The sequence below is a fragment of the Mchenga conophoros genome, linkage group LG10, assembly GCF_057382185.1.
Source record: "Mchenga conophoros isolate Kocher_MC1m ecotype Shallow Benthic linkage group LG10, M_conophoros_male_GT1.1, whole genome shotgun sequence".
Lineage (NCBI taxonomy): Eukaryota > Metazoa > Chordata > Actinopteri > Cichliformes > Cichlidae > Mchenga > Mchenga conophoros.
Genome location: NC_140535.1, coordinates 16492191 through 16518284, shown reverse-complemented (window position 1 = coordinate 16518284; position 26094 = coordinate 16492191). Strand labels below are relative to the sequence as shown.

General features: G+C 41.2%; 1 protein-coding gene across 1 annotated transcript in view; it reads left to right on the top strand.

The window, feature by feature from the left end:
* Positions 1-4757: 4757 nt before the first annotated feature.
* The window catches only part of ephb4a (eph receptor B4a), a 41142-nt gene continuing 19805 nt past the window's right edge, over positions 4758-26094 (top strand). Inside the window, exon 1 of the mRNA XM_085288881.1 lies at positions 4758-5691. Coding sequence (XP_085145007.1) covers positions 5613-5691 — 79 coding nt within the window. The 5' untranslated portion in view covers positions 4758-5612. The remainder of the gene's footprint in view (positions 5692-26094) is intronic.

The following is a 26094-nucleotide window of genomic DNA, read 5'->3' as shown; positions in this document are numbered from 1 at the left end:
AGTGGAGGATCAAACGCAGAGCCATTCCTCCTCGTTCATATTTCATACCAGCCCGCTGTGTTTGACTGATCCCTTCTTCTCCTCGTTATGCTCTCGCACCCCCGAGGCCCCACCTGGTGCCAGCTTAGCTGTTTGTGCAGGATGACTTTGAGTTCATTGCTCAATTGTTCGTGTCTCTATTGTTTATCACGTGCCGTATTAGTAAATCTGGATGATGTCAGTTTGGATGCTTCATTGCTCTTTATCCATGTATCAGACTGTCTGCATGAAAATGAGATGATTCATCCTCAGACTGATGATGGGCAGGGTGTGGTGCAGGATTTTTGCCATTACGATGACACTTTACACCGGTGTGAAAACAGCTGTCATCCCAAATCCCTAGACCAAGATAATAACTCCTCCTGCAGTTAAGTCTAATGGGTTCCTTTGCTTTTCTCTGAGTCTTAAGGGCTCATTTAAAACACACATACACACACACACACACACACACACAGACACACACAGTGCAGTCAAGACAACCATCAAAAATATTTGTATGTGTTTTTTCCCCTTGTTTCTTTTTGTGATAATCATTTGAAATGGATTGTGATTTTACTTCTCTTGAAAAAAGAGAAAAAAACCAAACTGAATACCCATGCGCACCCAATTAAAGTGAGGAAGGGCGGTTTGTGAGAAATTTTACCTCGTGCTTATTTAGCCGAAAAACAGCGACGTGGAAAAGATTTTAATTTTGCACCGTGAGGTTTTGCCAACCCGAGAGAACGAAAGCGATTTCAGAGTACAGCCTTGTGGTGTCACTTTTACTAAGCTGCATCTGCAAAAACAGAGCTTAACCAGTGAAAGCTTATAATGTCACCTGAGCCAAATGCACACGTTTCATTTTGTAGTATTAGTGATGAGGTACGATGCCATTAGGATGATGGCCCACAGAAACATGCCAGCATTTGCATTTTTAAATTTCTGCTTAATACCCCCGTTTGCCTACTGAGGAATACACAAAATACCAAATGCACACGTGTACAGCTGGAAAATAATAGATAATGAAAGCATGCAGACATTTTAGGGCATTTGTGGATGGCTCCTGTTCTGTTGCTTCAGAAAAGGAAGAGAAGCAGAGCTGAAAATATCCGATTGTGCAGTGAGTCAAGATAGAAGCTCGTGCGTGGCTCTGCCAGTAGAGCTTGGCTTACAAAATGTTAATGTGCATTTTTACCACTTGTTCCTGATGTGTAAATAGCTCTTTAGCTCATTACATGCTCTGTGTCATTATGTCACTGTGAAAACAATTTAAGACCGTTAGAAGTTCACATCTACTGAATGTCAGGCTGACCGGACTTAGACAAACCTGAGGATGCTAAAGATCAGCTAAAGTTTGATCTGCTATTGACTGCAAGGTGATTTGACATCCTTGGACCATCAAATGATTAGTTAAGTGATCTTGAGCAAAATCCTGAATGCCAGACTTTTAACAAGCCAGGGTTTTGCTACTTTTTTTTCCTTCCCAATACTGACATCAGACTGAATCTCATAATTTTAGAGACGTTAAATGTAAAACCACAAAAATAAACTTAGTAAAGGAAAGAAAAAGCGGAGAAAGGGATACTTCAAATCAGCAAATTAAGTCGATTACCTAAGATCCACAGACGGGTCCAGATTCTGGGTCTGAAAGGTGAAGTGCATTTAGTCTGCATTCTTTCTAATGGCCACCAGGGAGTAATCGCTCTCATTTTGTTCTACAAACCTCTATGATCAAATTCTCCGACTTCTCCCTTAGTTTAATACCTCCATAAACATTTACCTGGTGACTTTCTTGTCTCAATTGCTAGTTTGAAGTTCCATCTAATACAGCAAGGTGTCTATTTTGTAAATGATGGTGCTATTTAGAGTAAAAACGTATGATTAAGCCGAGTACGCTTTAGGGTGTGGCTATACTTGTGAGTGACAAGTTGCTACTGGATAAGCAGTGTTTTTGGTTTCTCAGACTTGGCTTCAAAAACCAAGATGTGGGCAGTGTGGCTACATTCATGCTTTATATACAGTCTATGATATCACCAGTGTCAGTGAGGTCAGTGAGATACATCACATGAGCGATGTTTTAAAAACAAATATTTCAGTTTTCCACTTTTTTTTTTTGACACATTTTACACAAAAAAGATAGAAAGCGGTCACCTCAAGGCTAATGCTGAGGGAAAAGTCAAAACACCGCTGAGGTCGGTATGATTTTTTGCTTTGTGGCGGTGATTTTTGCAGCTTTACATCCAGTTTTCATTCTAGACCGAAAGGACTAACCAGCTGACAAACTAACAGCTTCGGTGAATTCTCTGTGACCGTGAAGTGTCATTGCTTTGCCAAAGACAGTAAAATGACCTGCTTTGAGTGCGTTTTTACATACAACATCAACACCGTTAGAAGTCTGGCAGGAACGTTTTTATGGCTCCATGACATTTATCCAAGTACATCTTCTGCTTGCGTCTGTGTTTGAATCCTCAAAACAACTAGCTCTACTAGTCTCACAAAGCTCTGCATTTCACAGGTTTTGAACATTTCATGGCAATCACTAAAACAGGGATGACATTCAGGTGTCCTAACTAAGCGGCGTCGACAATAAACGGGGTGTGAAAAAAAACGCGGCTGACAAATAGCTTTGTTTTCTACCTTTAGTGGGTCATTCTGGTCTAAAGGCTCCTCTGGCTCACACTCTGGAGGTCTTAGAAGTTTTAGATTTATATTTTAAAGACAAATTGAACTTCACAAGGACATTTCTCATTTTATGTTTTCCTGTTGAAGCTCCCATTGCATCTTCCTGCTGCAAGAAGAAGAAGAATTTCATGCATTGAATACAGTAAATATGACAGCTTTGATGATATGGACACCCTCAAGCGGCATCTGAATGCATGCTGTCTGGACCCTCTGACCACTTACTGTATATAACAGACAAACAAACAGAAATAAAGTTTGACGCTTAGCCTATAAAATGTGCAAAAGGCTTTGTTACTGAGTCGGGATGAGTTGTTGACTTTTTGCTTGTACGATATTTGCACTCCAGTGAGATCCACAGAGATGCAGGCAATGCTTTTTCTAACATTTGACCTTTATATTTTCCGAACAACTTTCACAGCAAGTAAACAAATACTACTGTTGTGCACACGATATGTAGAATATAGACCCCTTCTCTTCATCATGTTCACATATAGCTCATTACAGACGTTTGCACATCTTCACAATCCATCCTCTGACATTTGTATACTCAGGTTTTTTGCAGCTGAGACTTGACCTCTGACTCAACTGTCCATTTTTCTTCTTTAGTCTTTCTCTCTGGGACACAGCACATCCTTAACCTCGGATTTTGGGTGATATACCATGTGCTGTGTTGTCAGTGGGCTGGATCATTTGATGGTTGGAAGTGGATGTACAGTAACCCAGATGTTTTACTTAATTATTCTGCTTTACAGACATTACATCAACAACAACAAAAATGAAACAGCTGACCCCAGGAGAACGGGAATTGCTGGTCTCGCCCTGCCCAAATTAAGCATTGGTCTGGCCTTGTTAGCAAGCTTGAAATGCTAATGTCTGATTTACATTTTATCACTTAGATTTAAAATATGCATTTTCTCTTGTTTATGCCGCTGTCTTTGCCAGACTTCCCAGAAAAAACAGCCATGAATTAAATAAGAAAATAGGTTGTGCTCAAACACCAGTGCTGTGATTTAGCAATGTTATTAGCTCTCTTGATATCACACTGTGGTCAAAATGACTGAACTTACAGAAGAACGAGCGGATCCGTGGCACATTTCATTACTTAAGTACTGGCACATCTCGTGGAAAGATGCGCTTCAAAATGGACAGAGAGATGGTACAAATTCATGCACCAGATTTCTAATGCTATTTTTTTTTAAAGAGAACACAACTTCTAATAGCCAAAGGCCATATTGCAGAAAAGTTGCATCATGAATCAGGTGAAGTAGTACTGAGCTGATCCATCATCATTTCGTATTCTTTAGCATTTCAGACCTTAGCTCGATTCCATCATACTTACATACATACAGGTTAATATCCCTCCCTGCTCCTTAAAGGCAATAAAGGCTCAAAAATTGTCCTCTCTGTTTTGTCCAAACACACTGATTTCTTATTCATGGGGATTAATTCAAGGAATATTGGCTGGAGTCTGATGGGCTGGATTATAAGTACCGCCAACTTCCTGCTGATTTTATCTACAGCACAGTTTACAAAAACTGCATGCCAGCGTTTGCAATAGGACGGAATTAATTGTAGTGTTGGAGTCAAGACGCTCGTGAAAGTAATCTAAGCGACACCGGAAATCGTGTTACATTATTGTCAAAATAAAAGCATTCCAGAAAAAAAAACAAGATACCAGCTGAGTGCGAAACTGAGATGCGCAAAGAAATGAAGTGCTTCCTATAGCGCCATGTTTTAAGATATTTTTATTCAACAAATGTGTGAAATTACAAACATGTTATCAAACAGACACCAAATATATTAGTTTGCAAATAGGAATTTATTTGTCAAAACAATGAATGGTAAGTTGTGAATCATGTAAAGGTCATATATTCTCTATTTAGTTCTCTTTTTTCCCCAACTTGCTGGTTCATTCGTATAAAATGTTATCGGCCTATATAATTTTATTTTGAAGGTGCTTGCCGGAAATTCCATAACTTTCTTTTGACCTACGCTTTTGACGCTGCTGTTATGGTAACGAGAGTGGGCGGAGCTTGCCCGTGCCATTCGACTCTGGGTTTGATGCGGTGTTGAAGTCCTTGGTGACCAGCTTACAGTAGTCAGAGCCACGAGCGCCCAACTTTTGATATCCAGCGCACATTCAGTTCGCTGACTTACTCAGAATACAAAGTAGACGTTTTCTTCCAGTTTCAGTCTAATTTTTCGAGTAAAACCAGGCCAGCTTAGACCTGTCGCGCAATATATCCCCACCACCTTTCGTTGGGTTTTTTCGCCCCCGCAGCCAAATAGTCTGGTTGCTGAAGGAATTAAAAAAGGAAATTAAATCAGACTTTTTTTCCTGGATATTTTTCCCGAACGTGGAGATGTGGAAGAAGGTATGAAGCGACTGCTATGTGAGGACTAAATGTGTATCTAACAGATATGCAGTGAGGTGCCCTGGTTGCAGTCTGCTCGGTCATCGAGCTGAGGGGGGAGAATCTTTCTCTTTTTTAGGGGGAGAAGTCGTGTGGTGCACAAAGAGCTTATTAAGCCGAGCATACAAGTCTTTTTTCTTAACCATGCAGCCCGTGTGCTGACAGAGGGCTGAGCCTCACGAGGAGTTGCAGCACCGCGGTTTGTTTCTGCCTGTGTGTGTGTGTGTTTTTTCTAGACTTTCACCACAACACAAAGTTGGACAAGTTTTGAGCCTGCTTATAAACGCTCACTGTCAACGGAGCCACGTACGGACAGGCGTTAGTCAAAGTGTGCTTTCTCTCTGCGGCACAGTGTTGAGGCTTTTACTGAAGTCCAATTTAAATGCGGACTGGTTTTCGGTTAGTGGGTGCACAGCCGAGCTGCCAGTCGAGTGGCTGCCAGCGCCACTTGGTTTTTAATTCAAGTCGATTCATTTTTCACCTTCTGGTAACGACACCATGGAGCTGATATACCAGAGCATTGTCCTGCTGGGGTGCATCTTCCTGGACTGGGCTCTTCTGTCGACTGCAGATGAAGGTGAGTGGTTTTTTTTCCTCTTAAATATTTATTTATTTTCATATTATTATTATTATTATTATTTTCTTGACGTGCTGCCCACACTTGTCTGGGTGAGTGAAATGTCCAATTAGCATCACATCCCGTCTCTTACCAGCGGGAAGTGTCGTAAAACCACAATGCATTTTAAAAAGCATGCTGTGCAAAACACCACACAAGTCATTTTTTATCCAAGTAATCGCAGAAAAATCACGGCCACAAGCTCACTGTTACTGATAAATAGCAGTAAGAATGTCACTGTAGACACTGTGTTTGCAAGAAATGGCTTTTTTCTCCTCCATCTGGCAGTGGATTATTTAGTTTGTTTTGACAGAACTGTGTCACCGTGGTGCCAATCAATATTGTTTTGTTTTGTTTTTTTACAAGCTCCTTGTGGCTTCAGAAAGGCCATTTCTAAGACCAGCTCACTATTGTTTTTTTCTTCTTTTTTTCACTTTTAAGTCATCACAAGGTTCCCACTCTGCTTCCTGGGGGATTATTAACCAGTTTACCTTAAAATCAATACTAAAACATTCAGTGGATAGAGGCTAGTACAGGCGTGGTGTGGTTTTAGTGGGTTAATGTAGAGTGCTTTTAAACTTTTACATTAAGCCCTGGAGGGAAAAAGGAAATCAAAACAACAAAAAAAAACATCTCACATTTCATATCAAATGTGTAATCTGGATCATAATTTCTATTCAGTTCTGGCAGCAGGCTTGACATTAACAGGCAAATTGTCCTGGATCAGCTTTGTGAACCATGAAGGGGGAGAAACAAGGCAGCCTGAAATTATCTGTCATAATGTTAAAGAAGATGATGGTTTCAAATGGTCTGGTTTTTACAAGGGAGTATAGCTCCACATCATCAGCATAACAACAGGGGCAGTGTCTGGATAATTTGCTTAATGCAAGGGTGGAAGAGTAACTCTGAGTGAGCCACGCTGACAAAAAGCAGAGGCTGAGTGTTTATTTGTTCCTAGTCTTCTGACACGTCTCTGTCTTATTGTGACATTAATAGGGAAGTTTCGGCTACGCGGAGGGTACTGCAAACTGATTTAAGTTTGTTAAGGCTGCTGCCGAAACATCTCTCTGCAAAAGCCATTTATAGAAAATGGTCTTTGGAAATAATAGGCCTGTGTTTACCGAGGATCAAAGGATCACAACTGGGTTTCTTTAAGAGCTGTTGAACTGCAGGGTCTTTAAAAAGTACCTTACTGCTGTGTAGGCTGCTCGCTCCTGTTCACCTGCGAGGACTACGTTTTATTCCACGTTGTGCTTTTTCGTTTTTGGCACTGCTTATAACTTTGCACACAGCACTGTAGTCATATTTGCTCACTGGCTCACAGCTAGTATGTTTATTTCCCTCTCCATCACTTGTTGGCATTAGTTAATCAAGGCGAAATGACATGCAGTCTATATATTAAGTTAAAGCAAAATGCTGGCGTTTCTCTTGTAGTTTCCCAACACGTGCTTCTTCAGGTAGTTTTACTAATTTTACCATTATTCACCCCCCACCCCCCGCAAAAAAAACCAAACAAAACAATAAGGCTATTAAAAAAAAGCCCACTTTTTCCTGGGTATTTCCATTCCAATCGAAAACCGTTCTAAACAGGAACTCCATGTACATGCATGACTTCACATATACAGTGCTGTGAACACAAATCTGTCAGCTGCATCTGGTTTGAGGCCTCAACCCTCCCTTCTTACTGAGGCTTCCAGTTTGGCTTCATGCTGTACATACACATGGATGTGGCGTACATGACATGGCCCGCAGTTTTATTAAAGGGCTTTTAAGGATTGGATTTGCCACTTGTGCACGCACACCCGTCACATGTAGAAATTAAATTACTGCAGCTACCGAGAGCCTGAATTCTTGCGGGGAAAACTTTGTTGACTTTGTATTTTGAGAGCGTAGTATGGGATTTTCCCAGACACTTAATTTTGGTCAGTTTTCTGGGAGTTCGGAATTTGGCCGTTAGAGGAGCTGGAGATTCTCCTCCAGCTGGAGCAGCAGGTTTTTTGCAGCTGAGACTTGACCTCTGACTCAACTGTCCATTTTTCTTCTTCAGTCTTTCTCTCTGGGACACAGCAGATCCTTAACCTCAGGCTCTGTGTGGGAGGTGACGTCCCACATGTTTTTGGTGTCAGAGTTATTGAGCATCTCCTGAATAGCTTGTCAACTCGTCTCCGCTTGACCTTTTCTGCGTATTTGCAAAGATGCTGGTTCCAAACAGGTGCGGCGCAGACAGTGGCGGTGAAGAACTGGCGTGTAGACGGGAGCCGAGGCCTCGTAGCACCTTGTCGGCCGGCTCTAGAACATCTGTGTCTTGCCAAGTGTGAACAAGATGTCTGGTTTTTCGTGTCTTGGGTAATGACCCACTCCTCAGCCGGCACACTCTGGATCACTCCCCCCCCTTGTTCTCCACCTAGTAGGGAATTCTGTAATGAACTGATGGGAGGGCAGATGAAGCTCACAGCTGCCAAATCTCTCCTCCTTTTCCAACTAAAGGATAAATGACTCATTTACACACCACTTGGTTGTTCAGAGCATGGATCTCTCTTCCCTCTGTCTTTGTGAAGATTAAAACACAGACCTTTTGATCAGATAATTAATTTGGCTGGAAATTAATACCACTCTTTCTTTTTTTTTGGTTGAAATCTGCAGCGAGGATGAACACATACAGGCACACCAGACAACATTTTTGTCTGCCTTCCACAGAAAGCACATAATTTACAGAAAATTATAACCACGGGTTTAAAGTATTAACCGCTATTAATAATTCCCACTTATGTACTACAATTTTAAAACATATTTGACTTCATAAATGTAAGCCATAATGACGCCTTATCCTCCCACACGCACACTCAACCTAGAAAGTGCTCATTTTGTTTCTCTCCCAGCCCCTTTATATATTTCATGTACAATTTCTCTTTCTCAGCAATGCCAAGATGCAGCCGGCGACAGGACCACTGCAGTCTTTTCCACCTGTTCGGGTCCAGAGCTTTAATGATATGCCAACACTTATCACTTATCAGTTATCTCTTCCATCTTGCAATATGCGATGTGGCTTGAAGCCATTTTTGAGTGCTAGTGCACCTCTGTCACCCCTGTGATCATCTAAGAGGCTAGACGTAAATTCTTGATATGAGTAAATGCACTTATTTGGCTTAAATCTGCTGCAACTTTCATAAAATTGGGGAAAATGGATTAATGTAGGTGTGTTTTGTTGTTGTTTTTTCTCTATCCATTATTACACCACTGCAATTCTCCAGCGGGGTGCCATTAAACTGTAATTAAGTAATTAAAGAATGACTTCAGCTAAAAACAAATGAAAACAGTGTGGAAAGCGTGATGGGGAAAGGAAATGGCGTTTATGTTGATTTCATGTATTAATTTGAGGAAGGTTGTGCTCATTGGTCCACACTGATCACTTTACTGGTTCTCTTCTATCCAGAACAACTTGTGCTTTTCTTTCTTATCAATACATCAACTTTCCATGTTAGCCAAGTGTTATTTTTTGTAATCATTTCTACGATTCACCTTCTTTTAATCAAAGTCAACTGCACGTAGGTTTAATTGGTAGTGGAGAAATGGCTCAGTTGATGACTAAATGTCTCTTGAACTTGACGTAAACAGTTTTGAAATCCATGTCCATCTCTCTTGAACAGGAATGGGAAGTACATGTGCAATATGGATTTTTTTTATTATTTTTTTTTACTGCAGCTGTTACTTCCTTATAATTTACAAGTCATCTTTTCACATAATGCACAACAAGAGAGTGCAGCTGCCAGAGTAATATATTTGGCTGAGGCCTGGCTTGTTGGGTTGAAAAATACAGACAGCACTTTTTTTAGCTTCTGGCGATGGAGCGAGGAGGGGGAAGTGTCATCCTGTCTCTTTAGCGGTTTCTTCCATATCACTTTCTCAAACCACGGCTACCCTAATGCTAAAGCAGGTGATGGTAACATCTTTTTGTGTGGCACCTGAAAAGATGCACCATCCACTCTCTATTCCAAACAATGAGTTTGCACAGCTACAGGTTGGTGCCTTGGAGGCAAAGCAGTTAGTAATGAAGCCACTTTTAAAATAGTCAACTGCGTCAAAACGTATTGTGATACTTTGTCTGCAGGTAGGCATCTTTATCGACAGAAGCGCCAAGATTTTTCACTAACGAAGTTAATGAAGCTCCTGTTCTATTTTGGTGCAGATGCTTAATTAATGTGATTAGCAGCACCTGTGTTTACCTACTATTTCCTGTCCACATGGCAAATTTTTGCTGAGTAGTAAAGGCACTGAATTTCTGGCATATTGTTAATTATTTCTGAAAAACTAATATAAAATTATTAAACCATCTGTTGAGACTATATCTATTTTTCCTTATAAAATAGGCTAACCCCATTAGCTGACAGTGGTGCAGCTCTAGCTGACAAGTGGTGCATCTCCAAAGTGTTTTGGGTGAAAGTCACATGGAATGGCGAAGGTGAGACTACCCTCTAAAACCCAACGCCCATCATCGGTTTATTCTTTTTCCTCCTAGCTCGTCCAAGGCACAACTGCTGTGATGAATAGCGTAATGCCGCTCAGTCTAATCGAAACCCCAGTGTCTCAAATGGAGAAAGGATGTTTTTTCTATTTTTTTTATCCGAGAGGCCTTACTTGAGCCTCAATCCTTTCTTTCACAGACATGTATCCTTTTCTTTTGCTACTCCTTCCACATCCTCTGTCTCCTTGATGTTTGACTGGTGCTATGCTGTTTTCTCTTGCTGACTGTCTCCCCTGCCGTGGAAATGTGGATCGTTTCCCAGAAATCCTTTTAAATGGAACAGATTTTTATAAGAAAGGGATTTGCATTTAAAGCAACCTCCCCCCTCTCTGAAAGCCTGTAGCCCATCATCCTCAGTACCTCAATCCGATGATTAGCTTCCTCAAGAGTTAAACAGGCATCTGAGTGCCACAAGTACTCTCAGTCCGTGTCTCTCTCGTTCCCTTTCTCCCCTCCTCCTCTTCAGAGAGGGATACATATGGCAGCTGGGAGTTGCAGGTGGATGATAGTTTAGCTTGGTGAGAGGATACACCCCCAGCCCATACATCCATGTCAGGCATTCACTTTGGAGAGCCAGTCTGTCCTCCACCCACACGCTACTCTCTGAGAGTGGGACACAATGGGGACAGGCTGCAGCGGAGAGGGAATGAGGCCACAGCCTATCAGCCATAAGCACCAAGGAGAATGGCACTTTTAGAGGGATGGGGGTTCTCTTTGAAGTGAGTCAAGGAGAGATGGGCAGACCGGCATGAGTCAACGAAATGGAAAGAGCAAGTGCAGTGAGGGCAAGGAGGGTGCAAGTATGTGCACGTCTGCACAGCATATAATGAGCAAAGTTAGGTATACTGCCTATTTGCATTCTTTAATCACACACCTAGGGCCAGATATGAGAGATATATGCAATGGGCTAAATATGTGATTATAATAAAGGGATTAAGAAGGCCTTTAATTAGAAGACAACAACAGAGAAGGAGCTATTTATCTCGGGTCCATCTTTCTCATTTATCTTGCACACTAATCACAGTTCTCATTTGAGGCACACCAAGTATTGTGTTGGAAATAAATCCTTTGTGAAACGTTTCTTCATGCCATTGTTGCACGATACCTTATGATGTTTTTGTCGCTACATTCGAAAATAGAATGAAGTCTTAACGGGGAAGAAGCAACATGAGGCCAGCGAGACATCTGAGGCTGGATGTGCAAGAATTGATTAAAAAAGGCAACCTTGATTTAACAACAAAAAGAAATTCTCTGCTTGAAGCACGCTCCATCAGTAGACTTGATTCGATTCGTGTCTGGGATATTTTTCCTCACTGCGTCAGAGGTTGACCTACATCTTCCGTTTGGCCGTTTTGAGTTAAAATGCAACTCATTTGGTTCGACATCAACCTGGAGAGCACGTGCATATTTGATCCTACCTTCATGCATATGTACACATCTTGAGCGTGTCTCCCAGGTACTGCTTTCATATACCACTCTGAACCAAGTGGGCTCTGCTATATACGGCATAACATAGAAGCACTGCCGTGTAGCTGCCCTCCTACAGTTCTCACACAGCTTAAAGCTTTAAGAGAATGTCATGCTCCAAAATAGAGAGGGTCAAAAAGCATTAAACACCTTTCTTTTTTTTTGCAGCGTGGTATCTTAGTATCTAAATTTCTGTGGATTTGCCACACATGAAAAAGTTCTTTACCTTCTTGTCTTCCTTCATATCCACAAATAGCTGCTCAATCCCATCCAATCATTGCGCTGTTAAACTTTGTCCTTTTTTCTGTCATTGGACAAAAGCGTGGTTTAGCAATTCAAACAGTTTGCAAACTACTGAATCCGCCTCCTAATGAAACCATAATGTAGCTGGCTGAGGAGGCAAAATAATGCTCTTTGTACTCGAGCAAATAGCTCCACATCCGAAGATGAGTTTATCTTTATTCCAGATATATCGGTCACCGCCACACAAGCAGCCAATTGCAGCCTCGTAGCGGCAATTCGTGGCTCAATGGAAGAGAATTAACTCTCAGTTGGGTCTGTTGTTGGTTGAATGTGGGAAAAGTGTGATGTGTCAGAATAAAAGGGAAAATTCTCGCCGAGAGTCTGTTCTCTTGTATCTTTACTTAGATGTGTCAATCCTTAGATGGTTTATTTAGCTGGAGTCTGCACTGTTAGCTTCAAGCTGTCCACCTCCCACAGCAGATTAGTCACTGGGAGCTGTGAGAGTGAGTGTGTGTGTGTGTGTGTGTGTGTGTGTGTATGTGTGTGTGTGTGTGTGTGTGTGTGTGTGTGTGTGTGTGCATGCATTTTCTTCTGCAATTTCTTCCCCCCAAAAATGAATTGGAGATTCTGCTTTAGTCGAGGCTTTGATAAAAACTCAGTTGTAAGTACAGCAGCAGACATTTTTGGGGCTCGTAGCAAGGTCGTTAGATGCATCACAGCAGTCGATGGCTCTATGTGGGTTTTTAATCTTTTCATCTAGAAAGATTTGAAATAATATAGGTCACCTGTTATATATTATTTTATAAAAGTAAAGATTTGCATGTCTTTTCTCTCCTTTATATATATTTTGCAGCTTCCAAAGCTGTAGTGCATCAATCTTTGTGAATGAAATAGTTTGGGTGTTTTTTTGGTTTTTTTTTTTTTTTTTTTGTAGTCACGACTAAATGGCACAAAGCTCCAATCATGCTAATAATTAATCTATAGTTATCTAGCTTGCAAACTAGCTTGTCTAATTATTAAAAGACTAAGCCAGCACAGGGGTGGAAGAGTATCCTGCTGGTTAGGAAGATCATCCCAGATTTCGGCGCTGTGTGACTCCAAAGTATCCACTCTGCGGGGGTGCCAGCCTGTTACTGACCCAGACATCAGCCTTCCTGACAGGAGAACAAAAGTATGAATATCCTCTTAAGACACCGAGAAAGTGTTTGAAAACAAGAATGCAATTTGCACCTTCCCCTTTTGCTTTTGTCAGCTCTGGACTTTCAGTTTACGTTCTTCAAACTTTTAAGATGCTGACCTAAATTGAGGCTTGCGGGCATTTGAGAGCAGTGTTGACCACAGCGTAATGGTGTATGGTGGGTCAGTTATAGGGCAATGAAGTGTCTTTATAAACTGGTCACACCTGAATTTGGTCTATGAATATCTTCTGCTCTGGTTAAATAAGCAAATTAATTGCGTGCTGTAGGCCAAATGTTTATGCATGTTTGTAGAGGTATTTTCCTTCTTTGCTGTGATCAGTGTTGGAGTCGTTACTCAAAACGGCAATTATTACACATATTTCACTGAACACTTTTAAGAAAAGTAATGCAGTATGTTACCTAATTACCCCTGGGAAAAATTAATTTGTTATACTATTCGTTACATTACCTACTCGTTACGCTGTAAAATAGCTGAAACACACCGTCTCATAATCACCGTTTAACAATATAAACCTCAGGCTACAACCCCACACACCAACACAAATCCCTAATGAGGACACACATCTCTAAGTTCTTTCTCTTAGTAGAATACAAAGCTGACAACACAACCAAGGGTGGTTACAACCTGACTGCTCATCTGTTTGTTACCTGTTGAAATTCTGTATCTCAAAAGACAGAACTTCAGTGCTGATCCCAGCAGGCAGCATTCACTCAGCTTTCACTGTGGGTTCTTGACTATCTAATCCACACTCTAGATTGCATTGCTATTTTCCTCCTCTGACACTCGAACTGAAATCAGCTGATTGTAGTGCAAATGCAAGACCCGGGATCAATAGGCAGGCAGACTAACAACTCCAAAGAATTGGACTACTTGGAAACAGTTTTCTTCAAGAACCGGTTCTCGATTCCCATCTCTCATCCAGGGTGATTTTTTTTCTGATGTATAACAAACTGAAAATTTGTGACATTTGTCTTTTTGCAGTCAAACGTGCAATTGTGGCAGTTTCTTCTACCAACTCTATCACAGGATTCAAGACCATTTTATACCCAAAGTCAATGTTAGATTGATGTTGTGGATAGACGTGATTTTTGCACGATTTTTTTTAATCTGCTGCTTTGTGCCGCTGCTGCAGCAGCTGGGTTGGAGACACATGTATGATGGTGTCAGTCATAGTGATATGTCAGCAGAGAAGCTCAAAGATTTACAGATTACACCGAGGGAGATATTGCGACAGTTTGAAAAGATTCAACTTTGTGGAAAAAACTTTGAAAAAACACTGTAAACATCATATTTAAATGGATGATTTTTCATTTAGGCAGTTTCTATATATGTCTGTACTCCAGCAAATATCAGCCTTTGTATCAAAGAAAAACTTTTTATCTAAGGCACAGCTGTGCAGGCTTCCATAACAGAAAATGGTATTGTAAAAGTCTCAAGCACTAAAATGCACCATCTAGTAAATGTCTGTTTTGTAAGATGCTTTGCTTTCAAAATCCTTGATAATGAGTGATAGTCTTTCAAGATCAGAAGCTTGAACTGAAAGATTAAAAGGTGTAGCACCCTCGCAAAAACATACCATGGAGTATTAGGGCCACCATTTGTGCAGTATTAGGGAACAAGTTTTGTTCATTTTGAAAAAGTTTCCAAGTGCAAATTTCAACAACAAAATACTATTTATAGAATAAAGAAAAAATTAAGTCAACTCCTTTAAGATGAATTTATGGCCCAGGTTAGCTAATTTGTTTGCTGTCCAGGGATAGCGGGTCTGTGTCCAGAGAGCCTTGTTGCTAGTTTGGGGCAGTGTACAAAGTATGTGGCCACTACTGCTTGTACTGTTGTTGGTCCTTCAACAAGCCAAAGAAATCAGCAAATATATAACATACTAGAAGCTGGAGCGAAACAAGTGGTAAAAAACAATGAAACATGTCCACTACAGTCCCCGTCTGTGCTTTCCATGCTTTATTTTTATATTTGAAGTTGTTTTTTTTTTTTTTTTCTTTTCATTGCTCTTCCATTCCCGGTGAACTCCGATGTCATTCGTTTCCCTATTCCGGATCACTTGTCAACCAGTCAGCATTTGACAAATGCATACTTCATCTGCTTTCAGCAATGCAAGGTTTTGGAGAACAGTACAGGAGCATGTAATGTGGCTCTAAAAGGAAGGCGTTACTTGTCCTATCATATTTGCATTTGGTGCCCGCTTACAAGTTAATTTGTTTCTTTAATTCAGTTAACTTTCAGTAACTATCCTGTGTAAATAATGTTACATTTTTTTTAAAAAATCAATACTTATAACCCTAATTTCAAGGAGCCTTCCTTCTCTTATCTCTGTTAGTAACAACAGGGAGCGTTCATAAAGAGAAACTAGATCAACATTTTGATGCATTTCTACATCAAAATGTAGGACCATGGCCACCTTTAATTGTCTTTTGAGATACAGAATTTAAGTTAAATTGCATAATATAGGCGATTTGAGGGAAAAGAGAATATGAGTATAAATAAGAGAAGACGAATGAAACGGGAGAATCAAGAAATCAGTCAGCTGACAGGATATACGTTGCAGGTATTTTTTCTGAATTGGATAGTTATTTGTCTCTTTTTTTTAAGCAAAAGTGTCCAACCATGGAGGACTTTGCTTTTTTTTTCTTTTCCCTATGATACTTTAAAAGCAAACAGATTAATTTTAAAGAGTGCATTAATCCATTAATCACCACTAGTGGTGGGGTTTCGTAATTATGGTCTCCAGATTTCAGTAAAAATGATGCATGATCTGTTCTGCCTCGAAAGTCAACACAATCAGCCAGCACCAGTAATTTGTCTTCTTTGTATTTTGGGCCTCATCAAGTTATGTGTCTGTCTTTCTAATTTTATACGTTGTACAGTATCCGAAAGCAGAATGGCTTGTGGAATAGCAGAGGTTTTGAGAATTGCACTCTACCCTGCAAAATAAAAAAAAAAGTCTCATCAAGAAAATCTTTTGAAGTTTTCCTTTGTAATTCATTCTTTCTTTTATAGGATCAGGAGGCCACTAGGGAGCTGGTGCAGCCCGCAACAATGTTCTCAAAAAGCCTTTCAGTTTTTCTCAGACTTGGGTTATTTTTGAAGAAGACTTGAGAAACTGTTGCCCATAATTGGAAGTAGCAGGAGGTGAATTCTCACAGTGGCAGATCAATATGCCAAAGAATGTGAAATATGCAGCAAGGCAATTTAACCAATCATGCTTTATAGAAGTGAGTGCAGGGCCTTACGTGTTTAAAACCTGAAGTTTTTAAATGTGTCTGCTTGGAATTTAATTTGGAATGATTAACAATTTGGGCAGAAAGAAGGACGATCAATTCCTTTTGCCGCTTCTTGCCAATATTAGCCAGTTGCTCGTGTTTGCGGAAGTCCATTGGCAGGTATTTTATTATAGAAGTACTCATACAGTGGGGCAAAAAAGTATTTAGTCAGCCACCGATTGTGCAAGTTCCCCCACTTAAAATGATGACAGAGGTCAGTAATTTGCACCAGAGGTACACTTCAACTGTGAGAGACAGAATGTGAAAAAAAAATCCATGAATTCACATGGTAGGATTTGTAAAGAATTTATTCGTGAATCAGGGTGGAAAATAAGTATTTGGTCACCTCAAACATGGAAAATCTCTGGCTCTCACAGACCTGTAACGTCTTCTGTAAGAAGCTTTTCTGTCCCCCACTCGTTACCTGTATGAATGGCACCTGTTTGAACTCATCATCTGTATAAAAGACACCTGTCCACAGCCTCAAACAGTCAGACTCCAAACTCCGCCATGGCCAAGACCAAAGAGCTTTCGAAGGACACCAGGAAAAGTATTGTAGACCTGCACCAGACTGGAAAGAGTGAATCTACAATAGGCAAGCAGCTTGGTGTGAAAAAAATCAACTGTGGGAGCAATCATCAGAAAATGGAAGACATACAAGACCACTGATAATCTCCCTCGATCTGGGGCTCCACGCAAGATCTCATCCCGTGGGGTCAAAATGATCATGAGAACGGTGAGCAAAGATCCCAGAACCACACGGGGGGACCTGGTGAATGACCTGCAGAGAGCTGGGACCAAAGTAACAAAGGTCACCATCAGTAACACACTACAACGGCAGGGAATCAAATCCCGCAGTGCCAGACGTGTTCCGCTGCTGAAGCCAGTGCATGTCCAGGCCCGTCTGAAGTTTGCCAGAGAGCACATGGATGATACAGCAGAGGATTGGGAGAATGTCATGTGGTCAGATGAAACCAAAGTAGAACTTTTTGATATAAACTCAACTCGTCGTGTTTGGAGGAAGAAGAATACTGAGTTGCATCCCAAGAACACCATACCTACTGTGAAGCATGGGGGTGGAAACATCATGCTACGGGGCTGTTTTTCTGCCAAGGGGACAGGACGACTGATCCGTGTTAAGGACAGAATGAATGGGGCCATGTATCGTGAGATTTTGAGCCAAAACCTCCTTCCATCAGTGAGAACTTTGAAGATGAAACGAGGCTGGGTCTTCCAACATGACAATGATCCAAAACACACCGCCCGGGCAACAAAGGAGTGGCTCCGTAAGAAGCATTTGAAAGTCCTGGAGTGGCCTAGCCAGTCTCCAGACCTCAACCCCATAGAAAATCTGTGGCGGGAGTTGAAAGTCCGTGTTGCTCGGCGACAGCCCCAAAACATCACTGCTCTCGAGAAGATCTGCATGGAGGAATGGGCCAAAATACCAGCTACTGTGTGTGCAAACCTGGTAAAGACCTATAGTAAACGTTTGACCTCTGTTATTGCCAACAAAGGTTATGTTACAAAGTATTGAGTTGTATTTTTGTTATTGACCAAATACTTATTTTCCACCCTGATTTACGAATAAATTCTTTACAAATCCTACCATGTGGATTCATGGATTTTTTTTTTCACATTCTGTCTCTCACAGTTGAAGTGTACCTCTGGTGCAAATTACTGACCTCTGTCATCATTTTAGGTGGTGGAACTTGCACAATCGGTGGCTGACTAAATACTTTTTTGCCCCACTGTAGATGTCAGATCTCCTTAAGTGATTTTTTTCTTCTAGTTTACCTGCTTTGGGAATATACCTCACAGCTATGTGTATTTTTGTGTGTTTGAGATAAAAAAGGACTGTTTGAGTCTGAGTTGCACAAGTGCTGTTCAGCAGTTGACATCACAGGTCAAGACTCATTATTCGTAGGTGGCAATGTAAAAAAGCCACGGAGGCAAGCTGATGTCTCATATCCTCTTAACCTTAACCTCTCATTTTATGCCGTGGCTAAAACTTTTTCATACAATTGAGATTAGAGGTAAATATCCGCTGCGCGCTGACATGACTTGAATAAGTTAACAGTTTTTCTTTTCACTTAAACGCAGTTAATTAAGAGTGAATTGCAGTGCATTACAGGTGCACCCTTTGAATTATTTTACCTTCTTATAAATCAATATTTGTTTTGTGTTTCAGAACCAACACTTTCTGGTGCGACATACAATAAAAGCTACTTTCCCTTATTCACAAAGGGTCACCACAGAGGGTAGCTCTGCATGTTTGAGTCTGTGTATTTTTATGCCAGATGCCCTTCCTGGCGCAATCTCAAAGGGATTCGTGTCTCCTCCTGGGATCAAACCAGGTATCTCTCGCTCGATAGGCGAATGTGTAAACCCTTTACGCTATAAACGTTTTACTTTAAAAGGTGAATTATCCAGGGATTAGGGCATACCAGTTTTAGTGTTGTAGTGAATTTATTAATAGCTAAGGAAGAGAGGGCGATCTTTCATACCGGTTCTCCAGCGTGAACTCGAAGATTCGCTGGGGAAATACACCTTCACTTGGAAATGATTAACATAATGATTCTGTCGAGCAAATCTCAGGTGACCGTGTAAGCCGGAGCCAAAACATTCAGAGGGCAGGTATTGTAGACCTGGTCTTAAATCCACAGAGCTTTGGGGTCAGTGGGTTTAATTCGGAGCACCATTGATCTCTCTCCCAGCTTCTTTTGGTTTCTGTCCAGATTGAAGCTTCCTCCTTAACTAGGTCACATCCTGTCCTGGGACAGAAACCAACCACAACACTTATTGATATGCGTCCCTGCGGGCAAAAAAGAGAAAAGGTGTCGAGCATTAACACCTTCCCCAGCTCTTTCATCTTACTGCTCCTGTGAGGCTTACTTATAGTACCTGGGCTCATCCACATGTGCCTCGAGGGGAGGGGGTCTTTGTTATACAGTAGGTGGGGAGTGAAACTGTATCCTGCCCGGCTGCTGTTCACGTGAATGATGTATGCATTGGCGGCACCAGACCAGGAGACAGGAAAAGGACAGGAACTACAGGAAGCTGGTGTCTAATCCCAGTAGACACAACTTTGTCAAAGACACACAAACACGCTTTATACACATACATTCATTTCATCACTCGCTAAGCATTCATTTTCACGTGCACTCGCCGTACAACAATAAACTGTTGAAATGTGACGGAAAATCCCCTCTTCCTTCTTTTCCGTGTCTTCATTTGCACTGTGAGATAAGCTTGGTGTACCAAAAATGATCATTCTTGCATACTGTCAGTAAAGCCTGGAACACAGTCACTTCTACCTCCTTAGCTTAGCTAATCATACAGACATGACAGCGCTATCAATATTCTCATCTAAAGCTGGCTTATTGGTTGGTAAGCTTCAGAATCTCTCTCTTTAACACCTTGCAGCCCATTACCCACGATCCTTCATTCCTCCCACTCAGCGCCATGTTTGGCCAGCTGAGTAGAGGTGACAGAGGAGCTGGGCATTGTACTCCTCAGTCTCTGCATTTGTAACTTCACAATATGCGACACTTCTCATGTGACCAACCCAATGCAACAATCTCTGTGTCCCCAGAGAGCCTGTCTGAAAATGTGCACCATTATCGCATCTTTAAACAGTATTGCATCTCTGTCAGCCATTCTCTGTGGCGACTTTTTACTCTAAGCTGCTGCTGTGGACAATTGTAACCCATCACTCCAGCTTTAATTCCTGGCAGGAAAGCAAAACGCTGAATGTTTAAATGTGAAGCGTGTAGCTTTCAGATGGCTCCGGGGCAACAATCATGTCTGATTTCAGGATATTGGCTTTGTAAAATTACATGTGCCAGCAGTGTCCCCTGATAAACAGAAGATTCTCAGTTATAGCCAGAGGACAGAAAAACTCCTATCAGGAATCTACTTTGCTGCCACCGAGAAACAGAACGACCCTTCATATCAAACAAAGAAGACAGCAGATTATATTCCAAAACTATCAAATAAGTAGTATCCAAGTGCTTTCCTTTATTTAGCTGTTTATTAATTATTATATTTGTGTATTGATTAGAATACTTGGGAGGGAAGGAGACCTGAAAAATGGTATCATATGTTCAGTTGATGTGATATAAAAAGGATAATGTGTTCAAATAAATTGTCAAGATGACATCAAGATGTTAGCGTGTTAGCTGGACAGGCTAAATATTCAGAGCAAGTTGCTGTGGAATGGAAAATACATTGAGCCCATCCACTTTTTATACATTCCTGTGAATCCCAAATTTTCCCCTTCTCACATTCCTCTTTTTCATTATCCCTGCTCTTCTCCTTTGTTTCAATTTCGCCAGGTGTACAAGGGTAATTGGCTCTCTGTTTCTTTAATTAAAATGAGGTCTAATTGTAGCTGAAGCAGGGCAAATGTTCTTAGGCCTATAATTTCCCTATCATACTCCAGAGCCACAGAGAGAGTGGAAAATAGGCAGCAAACGGGCATGCAGGGAAGGAATGAACATACAAGTTAAGGATAGAGAATGAAGCAGTTGGGGTGGGGGGTCATTTATAATGGCTCCAGATCTTGAATATGAAGGCAGTTTGAAACCTGAACACGGCTCGATATAGAACATGGGGGTGAGGTGTTTTCTGTACATGCCCCAATTTAAAAAAATGAAGGGTCAGGTTTTACATTTCAAAAGAAAAGCATGTACAACACTCCCTGTTGTTGTCTTGCTTTGACATAGAACAGTTAAACCCATTTTCTTTTGTTTCCACAATATTTTTTTTTAACTTTTTGCCTTAACAATATTTAACATGTTGATACTGTGTTTTTTCTGTAATTGTTAGTCGAAGGCTAAGGCCTAATCATCTCGCCACCACCCGTATCAGTTTAGACTTCTCCGGTGTCTAGTATTGCGTACAGTTGTCCTGTAATTACTGTACAGTTGTTTGTTTTGGATGTTAAAATTCATCCAGATGACGAATTTTCATTGTTCCTACATTTTTCGAGCACTGGGGGCAATTTTCCGGCGGTGGGTGGTCGCCGCTGCTGAAAGAATGCAGGGGAAAAGCCAGCTTCCTCTAACAGGGCTTAAGACTGTATCTACTTCAGCGAAAGGCAAGGCCATGCAAGCACATAATAGGAGCGCTAACCATCTCATAGAAACACTCACGCTCACGCATCCTGTCTCATAAACCTTAATGATAGAGCAGTGATAAACAGTGATTACCATGCCTGGGGGGGTGGGGGTGGGGATTTCATCTCTACTCCTTCAGAAAAAAAAGAAAAGAAAAATAATTATAAACACAGAGGCAGGTGTGTATATGAAATGTGGAGATGTGGAAATATGTATAGCCTTTGTGGTAAGGGTGTTTTTTAGATTATGCTGGAGTGAACTCAGGGTAGACTAAATGTGGGGAAATCACCACTCTGAACTTTGTCATCCAATTATCCTCCTCATCCACCTCTTCCCTCTTTTTTTTTTTTTTTTTCCCCCCTCTCTGCTCTCTCCAGGCTTTCCTTTCTTTTCCTTTGTCACCTTAGATTGTTGTTAGAAAGCTGGTGGGCTTCTGTGGTTTTGAAGTGGAAATGGCTGAGAAGCACGGTTGTGTTTCTTCAGCTTTCAAAGAGTGTAAAATTGTGAGATTATAAAAAAGCGAAATGGGGTATGAGAAAGGAGGACTTAATGACAAAAGCGGACCCGTTATGCTCATTTACAGCTCGCTCTTTTCACTTTTGGGCTCTACTAGAATAGCTTTGACTTATTGACAGCCTCCTTTAATCCAACTTTTTTTCTGATTGGTTGCACCTTGCAAACAGAAGGTTTGAAGACCAGGTGGGTGGAGCCGAACCCAAACTCAGAGCTGTGTGTTTTGACCATATTAAGGATGTCCCCTCTCCATGACATTATACCGAGCCAAGATAAGGGGGAAAAAAGCTCAGGATTTACCTGAGCTTTAAGTTCAAAGGGATTATTTGCACATATGTTGAACTTACTATTTAAAACATTATAGTTCCATACTAAAGCCACGTCCCTTTTTCTTCTCAATATGATGCATGACCTGTTGCATATGCAGTGCTGATGACAAGTGATGCCATGTCCTTGCTTTTATATGCAGGTGGAAGGCAGTAAAAAAGATTTGACTAATTTGCGTGTACAGCAGGGAGAGTGCTGCGGCGAGAGTGGGATCGAGAAGAGTGAAAATTCTGTGTTTGAGTGTGTGTGTTGGCCACAGAGAAAATGTATTAAATTAGCTGGAGAGAGAATGTGAGCGGTGGTGGGCGTGATTGAGTGATCAGTGAAATCATTATGGGAAAAAACAAAGAAACATCCTGTTATGGATGAAACAGTTTATTTTTATTTCATAATAGTATTGTTATTGTGTTACTCATTTATTGTAAGTTGTGTTTGGTGTTGCGGATATGCGTGTTTAGAATAGGTTTATTTAAAGATAAATTATATAAGATTATTAGTTTAAAAATTGAGCACTGAGATTTAAGAACTTAATTACAGTATAGATAATGTATATAATTTGCTTGCTTTATGCATCCTCTCACAGAGTGACTGTGTCGTGTCTTCAGCTCAAACTTCACTGGGTGTTTTAGCCCTTAACCATGAGTAAACAGAGGTTGTGGCTAAATCACTGCCCACCAGCTCCAGGCTTCTAACCCCCCTCCTCCCTTTTATACCCGAGCCAACAAGAGGCTCTTTCTGCTGCTTCCCCAGTCCTGTGCACAGCTGTTTTCCTGCTTGTTCCCTGAAACTCCAACTGTAGTGTGCGACTGTGCTGGGAAACCTCTACACTCCACTTTTACAGGAAACAGCCATACTTAACACCTTTTCTCTCCACACTCCTGGATGAGGTTATGGTATTTTAGATTTGTCCTTTTTGTGAGACTCATCACAGCCGTTTTCCCATGGCCGCAGTGGTATTTGACTTCTGGTGCCGTCTCCGCCGGTGTTGTTTGTGCAATTCTTCTCATTAGTCGTATTTCAGTCCTGCCCATTACCATTGTGTCTCACCTTTCAAGCTTCTTGTCCTCTCCCACTTTCAGGAGACTCTGGGGGTATTATTCTGTTTTGTAATTGGTAACATGTTGCGGTGCCCTCTTGCACATAGTGTACATCAGGTTTCTAGCCTTAATCACCCATGCCAGACTTTTCAGCTGTCTTTCACTCGTCTTTCCAGCATCACCAATCAAAATCATTCTTGTTTGCCATCCAGTCTCTTCCTGGATGTCACTGGTTACCAGAGTTTACTTGCTGAATGGGATGCCACAACTGCAGATACTCTATAGGGTAACAGTGACTTTCCACCTGGATCTGCTGTGTAGAGCAGCTTTGACGTATTGATAGCTCCCCTTTTAACTTTCTTCTGATTGGCTTCACCTGGCAAACAGAAGGTTTAAAAAGCAAGTGGGTGGTGCTTCTGTAACTAATCTCTACTCTGTGTGTCTCTCTGTGTCACTACAGAGTCAGAGAAAGAAGTAGGACTTCTCAGAGATAATTTTTTTCTTTTATAAAGATAACAATGCCGATCTGATTAACAGTCACTGCACTTATGCTTTCTCACACCCTGCTTATAACGCCCCTCCCCTGCCCAATGGCATCAGGCAAGGCAGACGAGTGGAGACTGTGTAGCTTCTCTGGCAGATCACCATATAGGTTAGTTGTATGATGATTCCTATTCTCTAGCACCAAACAGGTTGAACTTAAACACTGGTTGTTTAAAATTAAAGAAAAGATTTAGCACAACCTAGCATTTGGACACCAAGTGTTACTGAATAGCTGCAACCCCTTTATACAGTAAGGTATTCTAAATATTGCTCTCTTAATAATATAATCGCAATCACCGCCCAATTAAAGTGTTAAGGTCATCTATTCAACTGCTCGTTAATGCAAATATGTAATCATCCAGTCTAATGACTGCATATTTATGCATTTAGGTATGTAGACGTGGTCCAGAGAACCTGCTGAAGTTCAAACTGAGCATTTAAATTGGGAAAGAAGATGATTTAACTCACTTTGAATGTGGCCATGGTTTTTTGCTGCAAGATTCGCTGGTCTGCGTATTTTAGAAACTGCTGTTCTACTGGGATTTTCCTGCACATCTCTAGGGTTTACAGTGAACGGTCAGAAAAAGAAGAAAATATCCAGTGAGCAGCATTTCCCGTGGGTGAAAATGTTAGAGGTCAGAGGAGAATGGCCACGCTGCTTCCAGCTGATAGAAAGGCGACAGTAACTCAAATAATCACTCGGTACAACCAAGGAATACAGAAGAGCATCTCTGAAGGCATTGAACATGGAATCAGATGGGTACCATTCCTGTTAGCTAAGAGCAGAAAAGTGAGAATACATTTCACACAAACTCACCAGAGTTTAACAATGAAGACTGGAAAAACAATGCCCAATCTAATGAGTGTCCATTTCTGCTGCAATGATCAGACGCTAGGGTGTGGGGGATATTTTCTTAGCATACTTGGGGCACCTTAGTATCAGTTGGGTATTGTTCAAATCCCACAGCCAACCTGAGTGTTTATGACCACAGTGTACCATCTTCTGATGACTGCTTCGAGCAGGATAATGACAAAGCGATCATCAAGGGCGATCGTGGCTCAAAGAGTTGGCAGTTCGTCTTGTAACCGGAAGGTTGCCGGTTCGAGCCCCGGCTCGGACAGTATCGGCCGTTGTGTCCTTGGGCAAGACACTTCACCTGCCGCCTACTGGTGATGGCCAGAGGGGCCGATGGCGCGATATGGCAGCCTCGTTTCTGTCAGTCTGCCCCAGGGCAGCTGTGGCTACAACTGTAGCTTGCCTCCACCAGTGTGTGAATTATATAAATGCAATCTATTATTATTATTATTATTATTATTATTATTATTATTATTATTAAAGCTTAAATCGTCTCAACACAGTCACCAGATCTCAATCCAGTAGAGCACCTGTGGGATCTGGTGGGACAGGAGATTTACATCGTGGATGTGCAGTCACCAAATCTCCAGCAACTGTGTGATTCTGTCATGAATCTGTGCCGCAGAAATTAATGGCAGTTGTCTGGATTTATAGGACATGAAGACTTGGTGAGCTAGAGTTGTAGCGCTTGACACAACAGGAGCCAGATTCAGCTTTACCTCAGAATCTTTTTGCACCTTCGTGTGTATTTCACTGGGATGTGGGCTGGTAAGTGGTAAATGCGATTGCCTCTCACTTCACACAGGATCACAGAGATTAGTAACTGTAGGCGTTGGAGTTATTTTTGTAAAATACTACAAGTGCTGGTGTTTTGCAAAATATATTCAAAGAGCACGAGGAGTCCATGACAGCCTTGATGTCCTCGTAATGTTCGGTGTTAAAGGTTTCCCCAAACACCCTCTTATCCTGTACACAATCTTTCACAGGCAACACAATATCTACAACATCCACAGAAAATGAAAGTAACTGAGAGAGCGATATTAGGATTACACTGTGAGGATGAATTTTCATAATTTTGGCAGCAATATTTATCACACTGACACTGCTAGTCATCAGTCTGGGGATGGTGGTGTGAGAAATGGTATTAGATGTAAGTATTTTTCTTTACTTAGGGCTTGAGTTAATGAGTGTTTTTATTATTGATTAGCCTCCTTCTTTTTTTTAAATAAATGCCTAGCACTGTTTTGTTTTCTTTTTTCTT